Raw genomic sequence first — 25,029 nt, forward strand, 5'->3', positions numbered from 1 at the left:
GCTTCTTAGAATTTGGGATTTGCCCCAGATAGAGAGGTGCAACTCAGCCTATAAAGAAGTGACAGAAGAGATGAAAGCGGAAAGAATGTGAGTCCACCTGAGTCACAGTGAGACGGATGCCCGCCCAGAAGCAGTGAGGAGGAAGCCAATGTCCTGTCCTGTTCAGCTTGTGTTAAGTATTTTTTTGTCTGGTATGATTCCCAGTTATTGGTTCTGTGTTTCACGTGCATGCAGGGGCTTCCTGCCCCATAGAATAAATACCCAGTGGCAGTAATACATAGTATCTCACTCAGTTCTTCTTGCTGCTGATGTAAGGAAGCACATTAACTACTGCTTTCCCACTTTTGAGTTAGACTGGGTCTTAGATTATGAGAATCCTGAGTAATCAATGTTTCCGTTAATAATTTAATTTAAATTCTTGACACAGTGTGGGAGTGGAGATGGGGATCATTGGGGGCCATTTTGGAGACTGACTATTATATTCTGGTTCTGACTCGTTGTGCCACATGGAATAATCAATCTCTTCTCCAAGCTAAGGGTCCTCAGTTATTTCAACTGTTCCACAGAGGCAAGTTTCCATATGCCATTTTCCCCTCCTTTTGGATATAATATTTCCTTTAATTTTTTGCCCCCAGAAACAAGTGTAAAACTCTAGATGTTCTGCAGACAATGAGGTTGTTTCCTTTGATCTGGACACTATACATAATCTATAATTTGTGAGCTTTTTAATAAAATAGCCCACACCATAGTCTAAAAAAGACTTGTGGTTAACTAAAATTCCTAGATCTTTTTCACACAGGAAGCCTTCCTGTCAAGTCTCTCCTGCACATCTGTGAAAGAGGATTTTATGTATTTTGTCTTTTAAAATTTCTATTTGATTGATTTGGTTTACTGGGTTAGAATTTTTTTTAATCTTAATTCTGTAACCTGTAGCATTAGCTGTCCCTCCCAGACTTGTGTTATCCACTTTTATTTGATAGGCCTGCTTTCCAAATCTTCATCCACATCATCAGGGAGATAGTAACTTACACTAGAGACCTGTGGCATGCCACCAGAGACAACCTGCAGATCGGTGTTGTCATTAGTTATGCAACTTAGAACCTAGGTGGTGTCTCATTAGTTACAATCCTACCCAAAAGTATTATCCTTCTACTCACATGTACTATGTTGATCCATGAAATAATCTTGGGAAATTTTGCCAAACACTTTGTGGTAATCAAGACAACCCGTGGTTATAGCATTCCTGATTTCCAACCTAATCCCTGCTTACCCACCCACCCCCTCATCCCACCAATAAATCTAGTTAGGTTAACCCTTAAACTTTAAGGGACTTTGCTCTTAGTGAGCCAATGTGCCAATATTAGTGATGGCCACATTCTTTTATAAGAGTTTACCAATTTGTTTAAATATCAGTTCTATAATGGCTTATTCACATCCAGAATTCAACCTGTTTCGAAAATTGGGACAAAATATGCCCCTCTGCTCTTCTAGTACTTCTGCACTTTCCATGATTTCTCAGAAATTTCCAGCAGCAGCTCTGAGACCCTATGTGTAAACTCCTGCTGCCCTGGAGGAAGGGTTTGTCTGAGTCTGGAGAGACTGAGCTCACTGAAGTGATGAACCGTTACCAATTTTTCTGTCCCGTCCCAAGGCAGCCGACCTCTTTCTCACCCTGTGTTCTGCTGCTTCCACTTTGAGATCCTTCCCCTTCCCGTACTAAACAGGAACAAATAGTCCCCGAGCCTTTTGGCAGCTCGCTGTCACCTGCGAACTCTCCAGTCTATTTTAAGCAGTAGGCTAATTCCATCCTTGTTCTTCTTGCTTTGAAAAATAAAAGCTAACCCAATGGCACATCCCTGTATTCTTTAGTGCTTTTTGTCACTCTCAGCTCCTTCTGTGCTTTGACCTCTGCTGAGACTTTTCTGCCTGCCTCTTGCAGTAAGTTTGCAAGGTTCGTCCCAGACCAGGCAAGTCTGCCGCTGCAGAAACTTTTCTGCTTGCATGCTTGTCCTGATGCCCCTTTGTATCTCCAGGGCCTGGCACACGTGCCTTGCACCTAGTAAGTGGTAAGTGTTCAATAAATATTCATATAGGTATAGATTTTCAAAAGGTAAATGTTGAAAGCTAATTAAGAATTGATTTAACTGCTGTTGCATAGCCTCAGGAGACCTCTGAGAAGGGGAGAAGATGTAGAAAATTATCCAGGAAGCCCCTGTTTGCTGACTGCTAACCCATTGGAAAGAGACCAGGACGAGAGAGTCATTATTTTTTCCTTTTTTGACCTTTTCTTTCACAACCAAGCAGTAGAAGTGCACAGCTGTGTTGTTCTATGCTCCCCTCCCTCCCTTTCTTTTTATGAGTCAATCAAATCATATTTGCTGAGGATTCACTGCATGCAGGGCCCCAGCAGGTCACATAAGGTTTACCCAGCCCAGGTACAGCAGTAATAACATCCTTGACTTCTCTCAGGTTGTGTGCAAGGCTTCCAGACTTTTCGGTCAGACATTTTAAAATACATCTCCCACTCCACCTCCAGCCAGAAACAAAAGCCCTGGGAGATGACACCCCTTGGGTCTCAGTGACTAACATCTTGTTAACCAGGTGCTGGTGGTGAGTGGCTGTGCCTGGCACAAGGCACAGAGCCTCTCTGAGCCATCATCTGTGTAGATTTGATAGACTCTTCATCTGTGTCTTGGGGGTACATAATAATACTTGTTTTAAAGACTTGTAGTGAGAATTTAACAAAATAATGTACGCACAGTTACACGCTTCTGTCGTCCATTTACTTATTCATCCACTGTTTGTTACCTTGTTGGTCCTGTGAGCTGGGCCCTATGTGTAACCGTGTCTACCAGGGACAGCGCCTACAGCATCAGGGGCACAGGTGTGAGGGGGGCGCTGACAAGGGCTGGAGGGACTGGGAATCCCGTGCTCCACGGGTGGGGTGTCCCAAGGGAAGAAGGAGTTGCTCAGGGAAGACCCGAACATGACCTTGGCTGTTGTGCCATGGGCTGGCATGCTTGGTCTGCAGAGGCTTTGACTTGTGGCTACCAGCCACCCCTCCTTATCTGGACTGAGTGTGTGCTGTGACTGCTCTTCCTTGTTGAGTGACCTGCGAGTGTCACCAGGCTAAGAGCCATCCTGGGAGACGGAGACTGAGAATTTGGCTGTGCCCTGCACACCACAACATGCCATTGGGGCCCCCCTGGAAGGAGGGGTGTGTGTGTGTGTGTGTGTGTGTGTGTGTGGTCAGGATGGGCTGGGACTTGAGGAGATGTGATGACCTGTAGGTGCTCTGCTTTCCTTCTGTCCTCCTGAGAGTCTCTGGGGAAGGGATCACTCTGGGTTCATCTTCATGTCCCCAGTGGGCTCTGCACAGGGCCTGGTACACAGTATTGTGCCCAGAAAATATTTGTTGAATCACTGAAGGGATGACCAAGGGGATAAGAGTCCATTTCTGACCAGTGCTTCCCTTTTGAGGGCCAAGAAGTTGCTTTTTTTTCGCTAGTCTTGTAGTACCGTGAACTCTGGGGCCCCAGGCTGTTTAAGGGTGGCCACTGGGGGACACTGGTCCAAGAAGTAGTGACCAGCCCACCGTGTCCCTGGTGGGATGATGCTGCAACTGCACTTAACAGGACAACTGGGAAGCCTTTGTGACCCTTGGTGATCAGAAGCAAATGAGGACTACACTTTGTTTTCCTCTTTTACGTTAGGAAAACAAATACAGAAACAAAGAAACAAAAAATACCACAGGGAAAAGTTTCCCAGTACTCTTTGTTCCAGCCCCTCCTTCCCTTCACCCATTCTATTCCCAGACCTGGTGATAGTTTCCATTCCTATTTAAAGGCCCTGGGATTCTTCTTTGTGAAATAAGGGGAAGAGTGAACCAGTGTGCAGTGACTGCACGTACAGATAGATGATGGATGGTGACAGTGCGAGGCACCAAGGACCCCTCCAGACTCACAGCTTTCTAGGGAGCTCTGAGTCCCCCAGATGCCAGGGTGTCCACAGCAGCTTCACCCCCATGAGGAGGGTATAATCTAGCCGGGAGACAGGACTAGTGTGATGCTCTGCAGGTGGAGATGAGGAACTTGGCATTCTCTGGAGGCATTTGGGTGTATTTCTTTAATAATAATAAGCTTAGGATGGGCTCTTGTGGTCATTTTCTTATCGGATTCTCAAGGCAGCCTGGTGATGTGACCCTGGCAAGTACTGGTGTCTCTGTTTGACAGGTCAGGACACTGACGCCCAAGCGTCACACTGCTTTTCTAGTTACTTCCCATGCAAGAGGGAAAAGGTATGGGAACGTAGGTATATGTATAACTGATTCACTTTGTTATAAAGCAGAAACTAACACACCATTGTAAAGCAATTATACTCTAATAAAGATGTAAAAAAAAACAAAACAAAAACGGCTCTCCTGATCCTTGCTCCCTGGACCCTGACCACCAGCTCCTCCTACTGGCCCCTCGATCAAAGAAACACGGCCCTTGTATACTGGGGAAGCAAAGCGTTCCACCCCCAAACACAGAGGACCAAAATCAGTTTCAAGATAAACATGCACATGCTGTCGCCTTTCACCTCTAATGTACATCTCTCCTTGACTTGCAAAGAGGTGAGGGCATTGGTTCCTGGGTTATTTTCATATTTGTTTTCTGTTGACTGCTGTATCCTGCCTATGTGGAGCCAATGTGTATATCTTTCTTAGACAGTCCAAGGTGTGTATCTTTCTTAGACAGTGAGTTCTTCCAGGGCAAACATTGAGTTGCTAAGTCTCATTGCAGACCACTAACAGAGTGTCTTGGATACTTCAATGTTTTGCAAAGAGTATCATAATGCAGATAGCATAGTTTCACATTTCTGTGCCTGAAAATTTTTGTGAAAGTGTTTGTGTTGAAAAGGATGCTGTCTAAAACATCCCTATGTGAAATCCTTGAGGAATTCACAACCCCCAGGACTGCTGAATGGATTCCCATTCCGTGAGGCATTGATTTAGAGAGTTGTGATTTGTCTTATTGTTAAAGCTTTAAGAATTCTTCTTAGCAAAGTATTTTAAAGGAATCTAGGTCTACAGTTCGGTTATATGACAAAACATCGTCTTGAAAAGAAAGTTTGCTTTGTTGATAAAGACTGAACTAGAAACAGCCAAAACACCAAACCACCAGTGCTTTCTCAAAACTAAATGTAAAGTATAAATAGAGAACAAAACAGGAAATTGTGGTTTTCAAAAAAAGCAATAGTTGTAGTCGCCCTAAAAAGTGCCTTTCCCTACACTGTGGACTGAGTTCAGAGACCAAGTGACAGAAGGTCACTGGCTCTACCTCCCAGCAGAGACAGTGTCTTCCAGCACACGCTGCCTTACTGCTGCCTGCAACTGCTCTCTAATAGTCTTTCAAAAATCTTTGGATCAGTCTGTATGTCACAGGCACTGGCCAAATAACTGTGCTTCTGAATCTGTCCAGTCACCACATGCTCAGTGAGTTGATTGGGTTACCTGATACCCCCTAAGCTTTCCCTTAGTGTCAGTGTCACCTCTTTACATCCTATAGAGATGTGGAGATGTGTCTTGAAGGGTTGGGCTTCCCTCCTGTCCCCCTGACCAGCTCCATTGCCAGCTCCTGTCATGCCGCCCAGGGCTGACCCTGGGAGGCAGCAGTAGGGATTTGTGCAGAGGACCCTGGGGTGGAATCTGAGATCTGCCCACTAATGGGTGATCTCATGCAACCTCTCTGGGCCACAGCTCTGCATCTGTAAATCCAAGGACAGTACTACTTATCTTAGAGAATCATGAAAGTGAATAGAGATGAAGTAGGTGAAGGCCCATCCTGGGATCATGTCGGGCACTGTGTCTTGCTGGGGTGGCCTTGTTGTAGGAAAGTGGCTATTGTGGGGTAGAGCTCTGAGCTTGCTGGTGCCAAGTGCCCTGGGCTGGATCCTGCTGCCTCAGCGCTGGGGAGGGGAGGGAGTCCTGGAAGAGGGGCTGGGTTGTGATCCTTCACTCACCGTTTATTCAGTAAATATTTGTTAAGTCCCTAAGTTGTACTAGAAGCTAAATTAGATGGGATATGTTGATCAAGATACAGTGCCTCCTTCAAGGAGTTCAGATATATCAGGAGACACAGACAAGGATACAAATAAATGGAATGACATGTTTGTGGTGTTGTGATAGAAACTGTCAGTCACAGACACTGGGGGGACGTAGAACAGAAACATCCTATCCAGACAGAGCTGTGCGGGAGGAGTCTCTAGAAAGCCACCTTCTTGAGGAAAGTGATTCCTTTTTAGCCAAGGGGAAAGGCCTCACATTTCAGGGAGAGGCTGATGGCTTTCGGAGAAAGGATAGATTCCTCTCTTGCAAAGCTGGGCAAAGATCAAGTAACGGCGCTTCTAGGACTCCGACCTTAGAGGAAACTGTGAGTGAGGGCACCACCTTAGAGGCTTCTGAAGAGCCTTGTTGTGATTCAACTCACCTTGAGTTCTCCTTCTACCCTTCAGTCAGACTGGAAGCGGATTAGTTTCACCACTGTGTTCAAGCCCATGAAAGCCGCCTGAAATGAGCTAGGAGTAGGTAATAGGGCAAAATTCCAGGGCTGCATCAGGGGACCCCCTTCGGTTTGGATGTCCTCTCGGTTCGGTAGCAAAGGGGAGGTTGGGCCCCTCGGGGAGTGCCAGGCTGCAAGGACCTGCGGAGGGTGAGCTGGAGAGAGGTTAGCAGGCCCCACGCTTTGACTTCCCCTTGGTGGTTCTGTGGCCCCAAGAATCTCAGCCCCACAGACCTCTTCTCTCTGAGCATCCTGGACCCTTTGGTCCTCATCCTAAGGGTGCAAGTTGCCTCAGAACAGTCCTCCTGCCATATCGTGTACAAATCTCTCTTCTCCCCTCCTCGGTACTTAGCTTCTCGAAGGCTGGAGGGGAGTATGGGGACCGGCTCAGCCATGGCACCCTGGGGACTTGGCACGTCTCCACGTAGGCCACCAGGCAAGGCTCAACCAAGCTGATGTGAGTCTTGGCAGAGCCCCTGTGATGCTCCCAGACCATAAGCGTGTAGGAGGCCTGTGAGGAGCTGCTAGCAGGCCGCTTGCCACTCACCTCCCTATCTGCCCAGGGGCCGTCATGGGACAGTCTCCCATTGCCTCCTGGGCGAGGCCTTCGCCTGGCTCTCCCTGAGGGTGCAGCTGCAGGCTCTAAAACTGCTCCCTGCAGCGTGAGGGCTCCTCAGCAGCAGGGTGCAGTCATCTGGCCCTTTTTGTTTCTGTGTTGTCCTATGGGACAAGGGACACGGGGGCGTGGGTGCTCTTCTCGCTGGCGCTTCAATGTAAAGTGAGAAACTGTCTGGGCTGAACAAGGGCTTGTTGTCTTCCTACTGGAGGTATCTGTCAGCTTTGTTCTTCAGGGAGTTTAGAGATCAAAACCTGCACAGATTAGAGGGCGGGGGCCGGGAGAGTTTGAGTGGTCTTTATCTCTCTGCCTGTTAGGAGCAGAGCCGGGACTAGAGGCTAGCGCCCTAAATCTGGGGTCATTTCCACTAGCACCTAACACTATGCCTTATGGCCTATGAATGCCTGTTGAAACAATTGCTGGTCCAGTCAGTCAGGTCATTGGGGTTATTAGTTGTCCTGGTCAGTACAAATGCACACAACCATGGCTCCCAATGACCGTAGCACCCACATATTGGCTTGTGATTTGTGGTCCTTGCAGGGTCCAGGGCACCTGGCCCATCCTACCCCGTACATGCTAGTGCAGATGGCCCTGGCTGATCAATGGCTGCGGATGGTAGAGCCACTCATTCATTCTTCTCTGGAGTAAGAGATTGTGGATGAGCTCATTTATTTGTTTGTTATTTTTATTTTTGAATAGACACAAAATACAAAAGGTAGAAAACAGTATGCAGAGAAAAATCACCATCCTCCCACCGCCAACCTCCAAGAGATGAATGCTACCATTTTTAAACCCTTCCTGAGGCATTTTATGCATATATAAGTGTGTATATGTGTGAGTGTATATATTTGTATATGTATCTTCCTCACCTACCATATGATAGCATGCTCTCCATGCTACTGTGTAAACGTAAACATTTATCTTGAAAGTCATCTGCTCTTATTTTTCTTAGCCACGATTCTGCTGACCACAGCAATGGCAGGAAGCATTCTATCTCTTCCCTCCTCCAGGTTCCTGCTTACAACCCATGGGTATGCATGTGTGCAGAGCTCCAGGTGTGGCCACAGAGAGACAGACTCCATTCTTGGAGGTAGCAGGAAAGATGGGAAATTCCCAAAGGAGGCTTTCTTACAAAGTTCTGCCCGGTCATGAACTGACCTGCCTTTCCATGTCAGTCTGTCGGGGTCTAACTAGGAAACCTCTTTAGTATTTAAGGCGCTGGGCATGTAATGCAGGGAAATGGTGGCACAGTGATGGAAGAGCCAACACAGGAGGCTGGACCATTAGCCACGGTCCCTGGAGGTGAGCCACTGTAGGCTAGAGGGGCAGAGGGATGAGGTGGTGTGGCAGGAGGCAGGGCCAGGCCACCCAGCAGAGCGTGGGACCACGTGGGCCTGCCCAGCGGGAGCTAGAGCCTCAGATGAGAGGCAGCTCCTGGTGGACACCCAGCAAAGCAGAGGCAGTGGGTGACAGAGCCCGGGCTTCACCCATGCCAACAGCCACCTCCAAACTCAGACCGGCACTTCCCATTGAGCAAACTCAGCCAGCAGCCAGCTGTCATGGCAAGCTTGGAAAACAGCTTTGGGGACCAGGCCCCTGGTGTAGAGAACTGCTGTGCAGTATAAGGGGCGGAGCAGAGGGAGGCCGGCCAGGACTGGCCCATGGAATCTCCCGAGGGCTGTCTTCTCTAAGGACATCACCTGAGGGGGGAGGCCTGTCAGTGTGGGGGACTGGATTTTTAAAAAAGGGGTGAACATTTGAAACAAGGAGGTGGCAACCAGTCCCTCTGGGGTCTGTCCTCTGAAGTTTACCTTCTGAGGAGCAGCTCTAGGCCAGATGGCAGTGCTGGAGTTAGAAGCAGCTTTCTCTTCTTCCTGTGCCAGCTGAGGGTACTGGCAGGACCCAGAAAATAGCTGGTTGAGGGTACCGCCGAGCAGCTGCCCAGCCAGTAAATAATTCATACCTCTGTGGTGTGCCTGTCTCTCATGCTTTCAAATGTTCTAACGTTTTTCCAAACCCTGCAGATTGGAATGGGTGTTTTCCCCACTTCGAGGCTCTTCCTTCATGCATCTTTTCTCCTTCCCCTTAAGTATATGAATTTTTGCTCTCTATCACCCTGGCTGCTGCACCCTTACTTGATGCAGGGAAGGTTGCAGAATCAGGGAGGGAGGGGCTTTTATAAGTTCAGCCAGGGGTGGAATGGATGTGACAGGCTTTAGAATCTACCCTCTCAGCCGCCGGCCAGTTACAAGGAGGCGGGAAGCCCTTGCGCCTACCCAGCAGCAGAGCTGGGAGCTCTGTGCAGAAGGAGGCACCTGCACCTTGAAGTCTCCACACACTTACTATGCACATCTAGAAGCTTCATCTCTGGGGACTGAGGGGGTAAGTCTGCACATTAGAACCCCTCTAAAGACACTGAACAGAGTCATTGCCTTCAACGTTCTCTTGAACCCACTTTCTACCTGTTTATTATGTGGCACAACTGGGACTAACCAGTCCTTTTCGTTCCTGGGTCAGTTGCTATTTTTCCAGAATAAGCTAGCCTATTTATAATTTCTTTGTACTCACCCATGTGTATTTAGACGTGGAAAGACAAGGGCATATCAGTATGCAATCAGTGGATAAATAATATTTTATTCTATTCTCCCTTCTGTTGTATTAAAATAATTACAAATAAGAGTTTGGGGCACCTTAGCTTAGTCTTCTGAGTATCATAAAGAGCTCATAGCCTTTCACAAACAATTATTTCAATTCACTATATTACCATTGTTATTATTATGGTTGATTCATAAATTGTTACAACTTGCTTCTTTGTCCTCTTAGCACCACCCCTGATATTCTTAGAGTCATCCTTGTCTGGTAATAATAAGATGTTCCAAGCTAATTCTGGCCTTTCTCTGTCCCCAAGATACAGAATCAGCTACCTCTAAGGAGTCTTGGTTTTTATTTCCAGTGGAAAATAGTAGCAGAAAGTGAGTGCCAGGAGTGAGTACACATGAGTGTTGGTTTTGGCTTCTGTTGGCCCAATTTTTGTGACAGAATTGGGGAAAAATATATATTAAGGGAATTCTTTTTCTCCATTCAACAGATTATATTGCTGTCCCTCTTCTTATGGTATGAAGCTTTCATTGACCAGCAAAGTGTTCTATTATGTTCATATATTTCTAGCCAAAATTAAAACATATGAATGCACAGCTCTGACACCAGCTGTGGGCCGGGAGCCTCGGTGAGATGGCGGACTCCAAGGCGAATGGTATTTCCACAGGTGCCAGGTGCACTCTGTGGGGGCAACATTGCACCAGGTGCTGTGAAGAGCATAGTGACAAATGAAAGAAACATGGCCCTGGGCCTCCAGGGATGGACAAAAATCACTTACGTGCTTGCAATGAGAAAACTGTATAAACCATCATTTAATCAGTGCCTGCTGAAACTGGCGGCACAGGCAATAGGTGGTGAAGGAGTTGAGAGAAGGGAGAGATCAGTGTGTGGAGAAGGGAAGGTCCCTGAAGCAGGAGGGCTTAGGTCACCTTGGAGAGTGGTTGAATTTTAGATAGATGCCAAGGCACATCCTAATTGCTTGAAACTACCTCACATACAGAACTAAGCAGCCTGGGGAGCCGTGGGTATTAGGGTACGTACGAGGCTGCTGGCAAAAGAATGATGCTAGAGGGCTTCCCTGGTGGCGCAGTGGTTGAGAGTCCGCCTGCCCATGCAGGGGACACGGGTTCGTGCCCCGGTCCGGGAAGATCCCACATGCCGCAGAGCAGCTGGGCCCGTGAGCCATGGCCGCTGAGCCTGCGCATCCGGAGCCTGTGCTCCGCAACGGGAGAGGCCACAACAGTGAGAGGCCCGCGTACCGAAGGAAAAAAAAAAAAAAGAATGATGCTAGAGACTCTGGCTTATGGTGAATGCAACATGGTGCCCCCAGAACGAGAGAAAATAAGATTCCGGTTGTACTTTTTTTTTTTAATTAATTTTTATTGGAGTACAGTTCCTTTACAATGTTGTGTCAGTTTCTGCTGTACAACAAAGTGAATCAGTTATATGTATACATATAACCCCTCGTTTTTAGATTTCCTTCCCGTTTAGGTGACCACAAGAGCATTGATTAGAGTTCCCTGTGCTGTACCATAGATTCTCATTAGTTATCTATTTTATATATAGTAGTGTATATTTGTCCATCCCAGTCTCCCAATTCATCCCACCCTCCCCTTCCCCCCATGTGTCCACACGTCCGTCCTCTACGTCTGCCTTTCTATTCCTGCCCTGAAAATAGGTTTATCTGTACCATTTTTCTAGGTTCCACATATAAGCAATGTTATACGATATTTGTTTTTCTCTTTCTGACTTACTTCACTCTGTATGACAGTCCCTATGTCTATCCACGTCTCTGCAAATGGCACTATTTTGTTCTTTTTTATGGCTGAGTAATATTTTATTCTGTATATGTACCACATCTTCTTTATCCATTCCTCTGTTGATGGACATTTAGGTTGCTTCCATGTCCTGGCTATTGTAAATAGTGCTACAATGAATGTTGTGGTCATGTATCTTTTTGAATTATAGTTTTCTCCAGATATATGCCCAGTAGTGGGATTGCTGGGTCATATGGTAATTCTATTTTTAGTTTTTTGAGGAACTTCCATACTGTTGTCCATAGTGGCTGTACCAATTTACATTCCCACCAACAGTGTAGGAGGGTTCCCTTTTCTCCACATCCTCTCTAACATTTATTGTTTGTAGATATTTTGATGATGGCCATTCTGACTAGTGTGAGGTGATACCTCGTTGTAGTTTTGATTTGCATTTCTCTAACAATTAGTGATGTTGAGCGTCTTTTCATGTGTTTGTTGGTCATCTGTATGTCTTCTTTGGAGAAATGTGTATTTAGGTCTTCCATCTATTTTTTCATTGGGTTGTTTGTTTTTTTTGATACTGAGCTGCATGAGCTGTTTGTATATTTTGGAGATTAATCCCTTCATTTGCAAATATTTTCTTCTATTCTGAGGGTTGTCTTCTGGTTGTACTTTTAAAATGACAGTGAGAGAGAGCATGACTGACACCAAGGTCAGAAACGCATCCCATGCAGTTAATAGAAGGAAATAATCCCGAGTCCATTAGGAGGCTAGAGAGCCTTGTACCTACCTCTCTCAATGCTTTTAGAAACAATGGAAAGCCATTGGTCCTGCTTCCGGTCTGGCTGGCCCATCCCTTCTCCATGCACCGCCAAACATCCCTGAACGTACCTGCTCTATCGCCAGCTCTGTGCGTTTAGCTTGCTCTGCCTGGAAAATCCTAGCTCTGAGGTCACCTTTTTGTGCTTCTCCTGCCTCCACTCTTTCCAACCCTGTTAAAAGAAATGATTTCTTTTCTCCTTGATGTTCTCATAGCATTTCATAGGAAACCTTTGTTATACTATCTACCTCACATATTATTATTGCCTCCTTACTTGTCTGCTTCTCCATAGTGCATATCTTAGGGAGATGTATTTTATTTATTCTTGTCTGTAATCCAAGTGCCTATGCACAATACTTGACACTCACTTCATATTCAACAGATATTTCTTGGATGTATTAATAAATGAAACAGTGAATGAATGAATGGATACATGAACACATGCCTCAGGATTGAATTAGGTGACTCAATGGCCCCATGGGACTGGTGTATGTTTTGAATTTGGTAATTCCTTGTTCTTTACCTTGATGAAGTACCATTAGCCAGGATCTTGATTTATATGTATTAGATCTGCAAGGCAAGCAGGTAAACTGTCATCCCCAAATTCATAGACCAGATCTTAGTTTCTCTTGGTTTCAGCTATAATATTTCTAGCCAAGCCTTTTTTTGATAAGAAGAGGGAGACTTTGAAAACCAGCAGCAAATCACTTGATTTAATACGTTGTCAGGATTTGACAACCACTTAAAGGTTATAACTTGGAGATTTAGAGACTTGAATGTTAGGTTGTTCTAAGGACAGAATCTTTTAATGTTTACTAAAGCTCTTTGCTCTAAGATGGCTTCCAATTCTGAAGTGAACTGAGGCAGTCTGTATTTACTCAAGTCCACAACTGAAAGCAGAGAAATTCAGAGGTATCATATATACCTCGGGATTTTGACAGTTCTCAAATGATTTATATAGTTGGTTGTATCAAATTATGTGCCCATGGCTAGGATGTCCTTGGACAGCACTTGAGGTCTTTTGAAGGTCTTTCGAAATGAGTGGAAATCTTTGGGGGGAGGGCAGTAACCCAGCTGCCAACTGGGTGGAAGTGCCTGCAGGGAGGTGGTATCAAGGCCAGTAAACGCAGTGACCTGGTTCTCTCAGGAGCCCAGCAAAGCACCCCTGTCCACCATCTGTTTATGGACATTCTTAGCTCTGAAACAACTTTCTCTGTATTATTAGTTATAAAGTCTTTTGCCTTTTTGTTACAATTTATTTGAGATGTTAAAGCAGTGGCCAGTGAAGTTCTGTGGCTTAGGAGCCAAAACCATTAGAAAACAAGAAAACGAAAGGCCATCTAAAGAAGCACAAATTTCCAATAGAAACTTCCAGAGAGTGAGAATTATTCACTCATTGTTTATTTTCCCTTTATACTATTTTTCTGCCTATGGTTTAAAAATTCAAATAATGCAAAATGGTACAAAGAAGAAAGCAAGATCATCTTTCCATATTTTTCTGCCCAGAGCAACTACCATCAGCCTTTCTGATGATTATCTTTCCCAGACTTCTTTCTATGCCTAAACACATGCAGATTTATCTCTATCTGTATATGTAAAAGAGATATGAATAGAATCATACTATAAATGCTATTTTGCAATCTTTATAAATGCATGTATATAGGTATGTATGTATATGCACACAAATTACAGAGTATTCCATTTTATGAATGTGAAATAATTTACTAAACGAAGGCTGCTTTGAGAGGGGCATTTTGGTTGCTTTCAGTGTTTTACTATCATAAACAATGTTTGAAGAATATCCTTGGCCATCTATCTTTGTGTTCTTCCCAGATTATCTTCTTAGGATAAATCCTTAGGAGTGATATAGCTAGATTAGGAAGTGTGCACGTATAAAGCTTGTAAGTGATTTTCAAATTGTCCTCTAGAAAATTTAACCAATTTCTACTTCTACCAACAGTAAATGGGAATTTCCTCTACCCCCTTGCCAACATGGAGTATTATCAGGGTTATTCACATTTATCAATCTGATGAGTGTCAAATGGTATCTCAATTTACTTTTTGGAAGGTTACCAGTGAAGTTTAGAATCTTTTCTTGTAATAATTGATCATTTATTTCTCTCCTCTCTCTTTCCTCCCTCCCTCCCTTCCTTCCTTCCTTTTCTTTCTTCTTTTTTTTTTTTTTTTCCCTTTCCCACACACCCCCTGCCTTTTGTGAGTTGTCTGTGTCCTTTGCCCATTTTTCTATTGGAGTGTTAATTTTTATTTTAATAATTTGAAGGAGTTCTTTGTATTAACCTTCTGTTGGTTCCATATGTAGCAAATAGTTTCCTCAGATTTTCATTTATTTTCAACCTTATTCATGATTGTACTTTTGCTGTATGAAAGCATTTGTGGTCATGTCCGTCAGTCTTTCCATGTCCACTTCCTGAGTCTTCCATCATACTTAGAAAGTCCATCCCCATCCCAAGAGTATAAAAATGTTGACTTATATTGTCTCCAGCACTTCTTAATGTTTCTTTTATTTTTGTATATTTTAGTCTTAGATAGCTCTAGGATCTATTTTGCTGACGTATAGTTAAAACTTTATTGATTTCTAAGTGCCAGTTGTCCACAAATTATTTATTGAGCTGTCTGCATTGATATGAAATGATCCTAAATTTCAAACAAATGGAAACTTAATATACGTTTAATTTCTGGCTAACTTTTCCATTAATCTGATCTCTTATTTCTGTACCATAATACTGCCATTGTTATAGTTTTATAACACATTTTAAGAACCAGAAGGGCAAGTCTGTCCTGCTGGCCTTTGTTTTGTCTTTCTTTTCTTAAAATCAGTTTGGATTTTTAATGAGATTACACTTAATTTATAGAATAATTTAGGTAAAAATTATATTCTTAAAATATCCATCTGTCCAATGATAGATTAATCTTTTAATTTAATAGGTAAAAATTATATTTTTTAGGTAAATATAATTTAGGTAAAAATTATATTCTTAAAATATCCATCTGTCCAATGATAGATTAATCTTTTAATTTATTCATCTTATTTTTAAGGCATAAGTAGAATTTCAAAAACTATTATTTTCTTCATGTGACTCCTTCCACTTCTTATTAAATCTATATAAAGAACAGAGAAGGGTCTGAAATTTTATCCTCTGCAAGCAGACAGGTTAGCCTACCCCGGTGTTATGGATGCTGGCAGAAGAAATGTGACTGCTGGATCAGAGGCACAGCAGGTGGTATAATTTTCATGTTCGCATCTGCTTCTCTTGTCCAAGTTCCATTGTGGATGCTTTACATGCAGTAGTCACAGCTGAGGAACTCTAAGCTTAGGGAACCCTAATGAGAACTCAGGGTAAGTTTCCTTGAGCTAATTGATGAAGAATGAGGGGACTAAGCCAGAGCAGGAGGAAAGAGCATTGTAGGCAAAGGCCCTGTGATGGGAGAAAGTGTGGCAACGATAAACATCTGGAAAAATGGCCACCATAGTGATTCCATTATCTTCTGGCTAATGGAGCTGAAGACAGCTAGCCTGTTTATTTTTCCTATTGTAAATGATCTGTTTGTTCTGCCTAAATGCTTATAGATTTTCCCCTTTGCTGTTGAGTGTATTTTTTTCAGGATTTTTTTGTTGTTGTTCATTCTTTTTTTTTTTTGGTACACGGGCCTCTCACTGCTGTGGCCTCTCCCGTTGCAGAGCACAGGCCCCGGATGCACAGGCTCCGCGGCCATGGCTCATGGGCCCCGCCGCTCCGCGGCATGTGGGATCCTCCCAGACCGGGGCACGAACCCGTGTCCCCTGCATCGGTAGGCAGACTCTCAACCACTGCGCCACCGGGGAAGCTCTGTTGTTGTTCATTCTTAAAGGAAGTTTCTTAAGACACAGAGAGGCTCTTTATGCTTGATGACAGCCTCTTAATATATCTTTGAGTATTTTACTTTGCTATTAGTTTTGACCTTTTCCTTAAATATTTGATAAATTGTGATTGTCTATCATCCGTAGTTTTGTTTTCCCTAAAAAATTTCCATATGTTTTGTTCCCATTGCAGTCCAAGATTGGGACCTTTCTTTATTTTCAGTATTGATCTTTGCTATTTTTACTTTTTGTTGTTGTTGTTCATGTCTTAGTTTTGGAAAGGGAGACCTTGGGGACCCTCCAGTTTTGCCACCATCTTTTCCAAAGTGTCTGGATCTGGGGTTTTTTTGTTTTTTTTATCCGCAATAAATGTGTATTTATTTATAAATTTCAAACATGTGCTACACTGCAAAATATGTGTTATAAAATGTACGCTTGGAACAACAGAAATTTTAAAAGATGAGATAAAGAGAAATACATAAAGAGGTTTTAATACTTTTCTCTCTAATGGATCATCTTGATCCCTTCCCCAGGCACATACAGCCCACTTTCAAGACACTACCCTAGAGATAAAGGCTGTCAAATGTGATGTCTATTTCCTCAGTGCATGTACTAACGTATATATCTTATTTGTTAAAAACGATGAGGGCATACCAGTTCTTCGATTGGCTTTCTCCATATAACACCACATGTTGGACAGCCTTCCTCTCATTACATAAATCAAGCTCATGATTACAGCTCCGCAGTAACCCATAATCAGAAACAGTTATTTCTTTAATCAGACACTTATTAGACATTTAGAATCTCCTGATAGACATTTAGAATGCTCCTAATTGTTCATAAAGACAAAGAACACAACAAGGACCACCACTGTATGTTCACAGATTATTCATTTTTTTTAACCAAACACGTGACTAGAGCTGCATGGTTAATAGTCTGCTCACACCTAATAAGTTACTCGATTTGCCCAAGTGCCCTATGGAGTAGGCAGTATAGAGAATCCTTCTCATTCTGTGGATGGGGAAATGGAGATTCCAAGAGACTACCTGATCTAACACAAAATAATAAGAGCCACTACGTTCTCTGTGTATCGTGCTAAGAACTTGACATTGATTATCTGATTTAATCTTCACAAAAGTCCTAGAGGATAGGTATTACTACTATCCCCATTTTAGAGATCAGGGAACTGAGGCTCTGAGAAGTCAGCAACTTACTAAAGGGCACACAGAGTAGTAGGTAGTGGAGTGAGGTCAGACTCTGAAGCCTGGGCATTTGCCTGCCACTCACTCATTAGGGCTAGGGTGGGGTGGGATTGGAGGCCTGCACACCTACAGCCCTCTTCGAAATAAAGTACCAGCTACAGCTGCAGTCTGGGATGGCCTTGACACTCTGCCCTAGACCCTCCCTTGGTCACATCCTCATAAGCAGGGAGAACATTATACACAGGATTAGTGAAAACTATTTCAGGCAACAAATTCAAAACTGAACTGTATATCACAGGGAGCTCTGCTCAATATTATATAACAACCTAAATGGGAAAAGAATTTGAAAAAGAATAGATACATGTATATGTATAACTGAATCACTTTGCTGTACACCTGAAACTAACACAACATTGTTAATCAACTACACCCCAATATAAAAAAAAACCCAGAAAACCTGAAACGAAGTTAACAGAAAAATCCCCTAGTTCTTGAAACTGGTTCTCTCTCTGTTGAGTTAATCTCTTTCGCACCACCAATGTCAAAGGTTTCTGGCTTCTTCCTCCTGGTTGGGGCCAGCTTCCTCCCATAAGGGGCACCTGTCAGAGTCAGCCACGTGCCTCTCACGCATTACTCACATGGTACATAGACGTGGGCGGCCCAGTTGCCCCGCTCGTGGGGAAAGGTGAGCACCTGGCCCCCGTGTTTTGCGCTACCATCCTCAGACCACTCCTCGGTGCCCGGGAACCTGTCCAGTACACTGTCGGGTACTGGCAACTTCTGGCTGGGAAGGGGGCTCTGGCCCCGACTGTGGCCTCCAGTCCCCAGCCAGCCCCGGGCCCCAGCCTCAGCTTCATCCTCGGAGCCACTGCTGCTGTAGCCCACCCGGAGCGCCGCACTCATGGGGGACCCCCTCCACTACAGCACAGCCTGCCTGCCAGCGGTTGAACCACACCAGGAATTCCTCTGCGCAGGAAGTTGGATCTGTTATTGAAAGAATCATTTTGTAGATGCTTTCCTCCAACTCTGTAAAATTATTCCAAGAAGACATTTTGAGACTCCCCCATGGTTAAAATAGACTATTCAGTTTTTAACAGCTCTCTGTCCCATTACTTAAAATTGGATTTATTTTTGTGTTAAAATGGTATATATTTGTTAACAAGGAATTGGGGAACAGCATCTTCCTGATTGATGGATGAAATACATAATCATTCAGGTATGGTGACTTGAGGAGACTGTGGGAAGACTCCCTATCTCCAAGTATCTCCCCAACCACTAACCAGTACTTAGTATTCCACTAAAAATACTTCACTGTTGTTCCATTAGCATGAAGTCCGTTGATCAGATTTAGTTACCTGGAAAGGTCCTTCATACTCCTGCGATGGTGTACTTCTATAGAAGGGAGTGGAAAGTAACATGAGTCCTGTTTTTTCCTCCCACCAGGGAGAGGGAAGTAGAACAAAAGAATCCAGTTTAAAAGATGACTGTTTTTCCTAGGAAATTATTTCTGGCATATTAGAAATTTGGGGATACTTAAGTGTAATTTTGAGTGATATGAATTCTTAGGATAATGTGCTCATTAGTTTGTTACCCTTCCTTTACTCTTCAAAACCTGTTCAACAAGAAGAGTTTTGTGAGGGAGTGTCTCAGTTAGCAGAGTATCCCAGCTCACGAGGGAAGGAGTGCTGCTAATTGAACCTTTCAGGGGACTCGCATTTTCATGAGAGGAAAGAAATTCAGTGCCTTCTCTGATTGTGGATTTTCTCGTGTTGACTTTTGATCTTGATGTTATTAAATACATTGCTGACCTCCTCACTAGACGAAAGTAGAAAGGTAGAGAACCTTGTCCTAGACGAGGAAAATTCCTGTTTCCAAAATCTGTAAAGATAAACTAATTATGAAGAAGCAGAAACTTGATCATGGTAGTTCAACATGGGATTCAGATAAAGTTTCACATAGCAAAAATCTTACTGAATAATTTTTTGTGGTTTTTCAATGTTTTTAAAAGCCTCTCTTTTGAAAATGAATATTTGGGTATTTGTTGGCACTGTGGAGCAGAGATACTAAGTCTAGAGTTAGTCTAATGTTTACATATTTGTCTACATATGGGTTTATCTGCATTGATCATAATTCCTTGACTCTAAGATGTCTTTAAGTATATCACACATCATTATTTCATATACCACTAAGAAAGAAAAAATGCTCCCTATGGAATTCTGACACGCTTACAGTGCTTTAGGGTGCATCCTGATTTCAAAGATGTTAATATGTGAAAAAATATGCATCATAGAATTGATGAGATATAGTATTTTTCTTAAACTTACAAAAACAGGGAAAATTGATATCCTCAATCACTTGTCCATCTATCTGAAATATTTAACAATACAGTCAATAGGTAAATTTATGCTTTAAAATTCTATTTACTAGGTATGATATTTCTAAGAAAAATCAAGACATTGGTAGAATACCATTAATATTCAGAGAATTAACAGTGACCTTACATCTATAGATGATACACCCCAGATTTCCCGTCATGTTTTTTTAATATTTATTTTATTTTATTTTTAATATTTATTTATTTTTATTTTTGGCTGTGTCGGGTCTTAGTTGCGGCATGCAGATCTTTCGTTGCAGCTCACGAAGACTTTTCTCTAGTTGTGGCGCGCAGGCTCAGTAGTTGCGGCGCCCAGGCTTAGTTGCCCCGTGGCATGTGGGACCTTAGTTCCCCGACCAGGGATCAAACCAGCGTCCCCTGCATTGGAAGGCAGATTCTTAACCACTGGGCCACCAGGGGAGTCTCTTCTCTGTCATGTTTTTAAGAATTCCCACTATTTGATATTTTCATCCCTGAGTAAAGCAATCTGGTCCCTGCAGTGCTGCCCAGACCAGGGTGTAGGGATTGCTTCTATTGTCTTTTCCAACTCTTTCAGCAGCCTTTTGAGAAAGAGCCTCTTATTTCCACTATTAGGTATCACTAATGCTCAGAAATGAATTTTATCACCTAACATCACCCCTGAATTAAAGTCTAAAGTTCTGTCCCACTTGCCACTTTCCTGAACATTCCAGGAAATGTGATCCTTGAGCTCATGATACAGCTGCGTTCTCTAGGTTGAGGTTGATCAACTACCTCTTGCTGCAAGATTTAGTCAACTTTACTTGAGAAGCTTATTATAAATATTTTTAATGCTAAGCATATTATAGTACGAGGGGGAAAGGATTTGTGTGTGGTGAACAATTACCCATAGTCCCACTATCTTTGCCATTGGCAGCATTTTTGCAAGTTTCCTTCTAGTTTTTCACCACATAAATTTTTGCAGAGTTGAAATAACTTTTATGGGCAATTTGTGTGATGCTTTTTCACTCAACCTCATGTTATTAAAAAGAGTATCATTAAAGGCTTGTAACTAGTTGACTGTTTTATTCTGTAGATATATTAACCATTCCCCTATTGCTTGTTATCGGGCTCTATCCATTTTATTTTTGCAGTTCTGAATCATGTCAAAATGAACATCTCTGTATGCAAATCTCTGTCCACATTTTGATAGGAGACATAATCAACATTAATCCAATTGATTTGTACTGTTAAATTTCTTTCATGGGAAAAAAAGGGTCATAACAATCTGTCACCCAACCAAAGGGTAGGAGTGAATGTGAGAAAATGGTTGTGTTTATTTAATACCGTTATTATTTCAGCTCAGAGTTGAACTGAGACACATAAGTAAAGTTGTCTCCTTGCTGATGACATCATCAGTTGTGCTTGTTGCTGGGAAGCTGTTGTCCTCTTCACCTAGCCAGTATCTTCCCTACTTCACTATAGTCCCGTGGAAATTCACTATCCTTGAAATTATACCAGGAGCCCAACAGCACTTGAAAAGCTCCTACTGGTGCCTGGCTCTCTCATATTTGGTTTTCCCCTCCCTTAAGGGGTAGGTATGGCCCAAATCACCAAACCGGATCCATGTTTGCCTTGCAGACCAAACAAACACTTCTGTTTTTGTTTTGCTTTGTGTCTGGACTAATCCTTAGCACCTCTTCTGCCTGTGAGCGATTTGTCACTTCCTTCTGTAAGACTGGCACCAGCAGAAATGCAGTCTCAGAGGATCCCGGGGAGAAAGCGAGGCCGACCCCCACTTCACTCAACACCTATGAAGATGGCAGTTCATAACCTTTATTCTGCTTCAGCTGGTTCTTTACCAGCAGTGAAGATCCCAAAGAAAAGAGGGCGGAAACCCGGGTACAAGGTATGGCTCCATCATCTCCTTTCTCCAAAGTGCAACTGGGCTGGGGCATGGCGCTTGGGCAGAACTCCAGTGCCAAATGTGATGAGAGGTTGGAAACTGGGTAAAGACAGGGTGAGAAATAAGTTTCTCTCAATGAAGCATGTGACAGACGAGGCTTCATTGTTACAACATGGCACACAATACATGCTGTCGCTGTCATGTGCATTTTTACAAGTGGAGAAAGCAAATTACACCAGATGGGGAAAGTTGTAAGGCGAGCAGATTTTAGGGTCATAGCTAAACACACATTATTAAGCCTCGCATCTCAATGAACGTTTCAGACACTGAGCTTTCCCCTGACTGTTCTTATGAGGGCAGCTCTGGAAGCCACTTTCCAGAGCTCATTTGTCATTAATTTCAGTAGAAGCAGATGATGTCCCTGAGACATTTAAATTAATAATGCGAGCAAGCTAGTGTCAAAGTTCGTGAAGAGTTTTCCCTAATAGAGCCTCAATAAGGGGACTCATCATGAAAATTCAGGGTGTTAATTCATAGTTTCCTGCTTACAAAAGGCGCTGACGTCAAGATTGGCTACAAGGAGACATATCAGGCAAAATGAAAATCCTGTTACTCTTTCAAGAATTAATGATTTGGCGAGGCTGTGGGGTGGAGACTAAATTCTCTGATGTAACTGAAATCACATAAAACAACCCAAACCCGAGGGAGAGCTTCTCCTCTAAGATGTTTTTGAAGAGTCTGCTAGAGAAGAAAGATCATTGAGTTGTTTTCCATGAGCCTTTCGGGCATTAGAAAATGAGCTTCAGAAGTTTTCCTTCGTCTATTTTTCTAGAAGTAAAGAGCTTATGTTTCCATCTTGAGATCTGAATACGCAAACCAAAATGCAAATTGGCAATTAACTCCCATATATTTAGGAAAATGTATGGAAATTATTTCATGTCAGCAGAAAGACAAAGCTTCCGGAAGAATTGGTAATGAATTCAGCCTCTGTCCCTTTGGTTCTCCACAGTTCTTCCAACTGCTGGAAAATAGACACAATAGGTAGGGGGAAGGTGACTTAAAGTTATTTGGGGGTCACTGGTTTTAGTAAAAGAAGCTTTTACTCAGCCAGCTCTTGAAGCAAAGGCTTCTGTCACTGGTTATTTTTTTAACAAAGAGAGCTTCCTTTTTCTCATGGGCACACCGGTTTCAGAATTGTGTCTCTGAAGCTGGCCCAGGGCAGGTCTCTCTGCTCAGCTACCTGTGCAGTTGCTGGGGTCTGGGAATTGCATCTGGAAGGCTGGAGCAGGGCAGCCCTTCTGTTTATAGAGCCAGGGAGTGAATCCAGGATCTAAAGAAACACACTGAAAAATTTTCTCTCCTATTTGGCCTTTCTCCTGCTCCCCTGGGAGCTGTGACCCAAGAAAGAAAATTACCGACAGACACAGCATTTCTGGGGCCAGGAAAAATGGAAATTCACTCTGTGGAATGAACCCAACTTTGCAATTTTCCTGTCTCCTGAAAAAGGCAGTTTTCAGTTCTCCTAACACTCAGAGACAGCTCAAGGCAGGAAGAAAGCTTTGGAGACGGTTAGCTGACATACGGGCCCTGCACATGGCAGGTGGATCTTATTCCCATGCCTCACAGGGTGTCTTTTCTGGGGACAACAGGCCACAGATCTTCTTTCAGTCCACCTCCCATATATTTGAGGAAATTGTGGGAATTATTTCAGGCCAGCAGCTCCCCAAGCCATGGGCTTCGTGTTCGAGAGAAACGGCTCCAAACCGGGTGCCAGTCTGTATGCAGTCCCGAGCCGCTCCTGGTGACAGGAGCAAAAGGTCTAAAGTCTTCAGAAAGCTAAAATGATTCCACCTAAAGGATCATCCTTTATTCTTTTTTTTTTTTTTTTTTTGGCTGTGTTGGGTCTTTGTTGCTGCGCATAGGCTTTCTCTAGTTGCGGCGAGCAGGGGCTACTCTTAGTTGCGGTGCGTGGGCTTCTCATTGTGGTGGCTTCTCTTGTTGTGGAGCACAGGCTCTAGGCACGCGGGTTTCAGTCGTTGTGGCATGCAGGCTCAGTAGTTGTGGGTCGTGGGCTCTAGAGAGCAGGCTCAGTAGTTGTGGCGCACAGGCTTAGTTGCTCCGTGGCATGTGGGATCTTCCCGGACCAGGGCTCGAACCCGTGTCCCCTGCATTGGAAGGCGGATTCTTAACCACTGCACCACCAGGAAAGCCCCAGGATTGTCCTTTATTCTGAAATATCTGCTTCCTGCTATTTTGGTGTTAAAGTTTATTAAGTGTCATATATTGTGAGGGTTTGGTAATCTTAAAAAAATGTCCTTACTTGGCAAAGTAAAGTTAACAATGTATTAAGTCTCTCCGGTTTTATTTTGACAATTTCTTAGACCCCAAAGCCCCATTTTACCAGTAATGAACTGGTTTTAATTGTGGAGATGCCAGCAAGGAAAGTGTACAGTTTGATTCCATTTACCAAATGGCCACTCATTTGGCAATTTTAACTACCTGGGACACAGCTGGGGAGCCAGAGTTGTTAACAAAAAATCCTGAGCAAGTGAAATAAGATATTACTTGGTCTACCCTTAAAGATCTTGTATTTTATTACTAAGAAAATGCTTCCAAACCCTTCCTCAGTGTCTGTTTACCTTTATTGTAGATGCATCTCTTACAAGCTTGATTATTGAAGTTTAATAGCCTTTGATTTGAAGGGGAAGATATTTTGGGGAGAAGATTGCACACACAGCTGGATACTGAAAGTATAATTATATGATATCATGTTAATAATTTAGAACAATAAAATATACAATAATTTTTCAGTTGTAAAATTATAACACTATAACTTTATGTCAGCACATTATTATATTTATATTAACAATATTATCTTAATAAAATGATAAGTATTGAGCCAGGAGATTCTGAGGATGCCTGGTTGTACCAACTGTATCACAGGTTAGTGCTGGTTGACATTTGTCGTTTCTTGCCTGGTGCTGTCCCAAGCTGCTCTGTCAGTCACCTCTGTGTCCCTGCACGTGTGGAAACTCTCTCTGGTCCAAGTATGGGTATAAGCCTCTCCCTTTAAGACTCAAGCACAGCTAACACAGGCTGTGATATTTAACCTCTTCTCTGAGTCTTGAGAATAACATGAGCAAATTATAGGCAGAAAAGGAAGGGTTTAACTGGCATTCAGATGTGAGTGCTCCAGAGTTCATGGGTCATTCCTCCTCCCAGGGCCCATCTGACCATGTCTCTTGGCCCCGGCCTGCAGCCACTTTGCTGGGGCGTGCTTGCTGCTGTGAGTATCATTTTATGGCCTTGCTGCCCCCTTCTCACCCCAGTCAAAGGAAGGAAAAACCTCTTAACGTCATATTTTCTCCGAAGAGCCATACTCTGCCACGAAAACAGC

General features: G+C 43.4%; 1 protein-coding gene across 5 annotated transcripts in view; it reads left to right on the forward strand.

The window, feature by feature from the left end:
• The window catches only part of SCML4 (Scm polycomb group protein like 4), a 105,015-nt gene that overhangs the window by 23,564 nt on the left and 56,422 nt on the right, over nucleotides 1-25,029 (forward strand). For 2 of the 5 annotated variants that reach the window (XM_027089313.1, XM_027089348.1), the window contains exon 2: nucleotides 21,421-21,635. The exons of 2 other annotated variants lie outside the window; for them this stretch is intronic. In XM_027089313.1, coding sequence (XP_026945114.1) covers nucleotides 21,480-21,635 — 156 coding nt within the window. In that variant the 5' untranslated portion in view covers nucleotides 21,421-21,479. Of the gene's footprint in view, nucleotides 1-21,420; nucleotides 21,636-25,029 lie in introns of those variants that run through there. One more of the 5 variants, XR_003429253.1, reaches the window with a different exon arrangement.

The sequence above is a fragment of the Aethalodelphis obliquidens genome, unplaced genomic scaffold (genome assembly GCF_003676395.1).
Source record: "Aethalodelphis obliquidens isolate GAN/ISIS:26980383/991018 unplaced genomic scaffold, ASM367639v1 scaffold3, whole genome shotgun sequence".
In the NCBI taxonomy this organism is placed as follows: domain Eukaryota; kingdom Metazoa; phylum Chordata; class Mammalia; order Artiodactyla; family Delphinidae; genus Aethalodelphis; species Aethalodelphis obliquidens.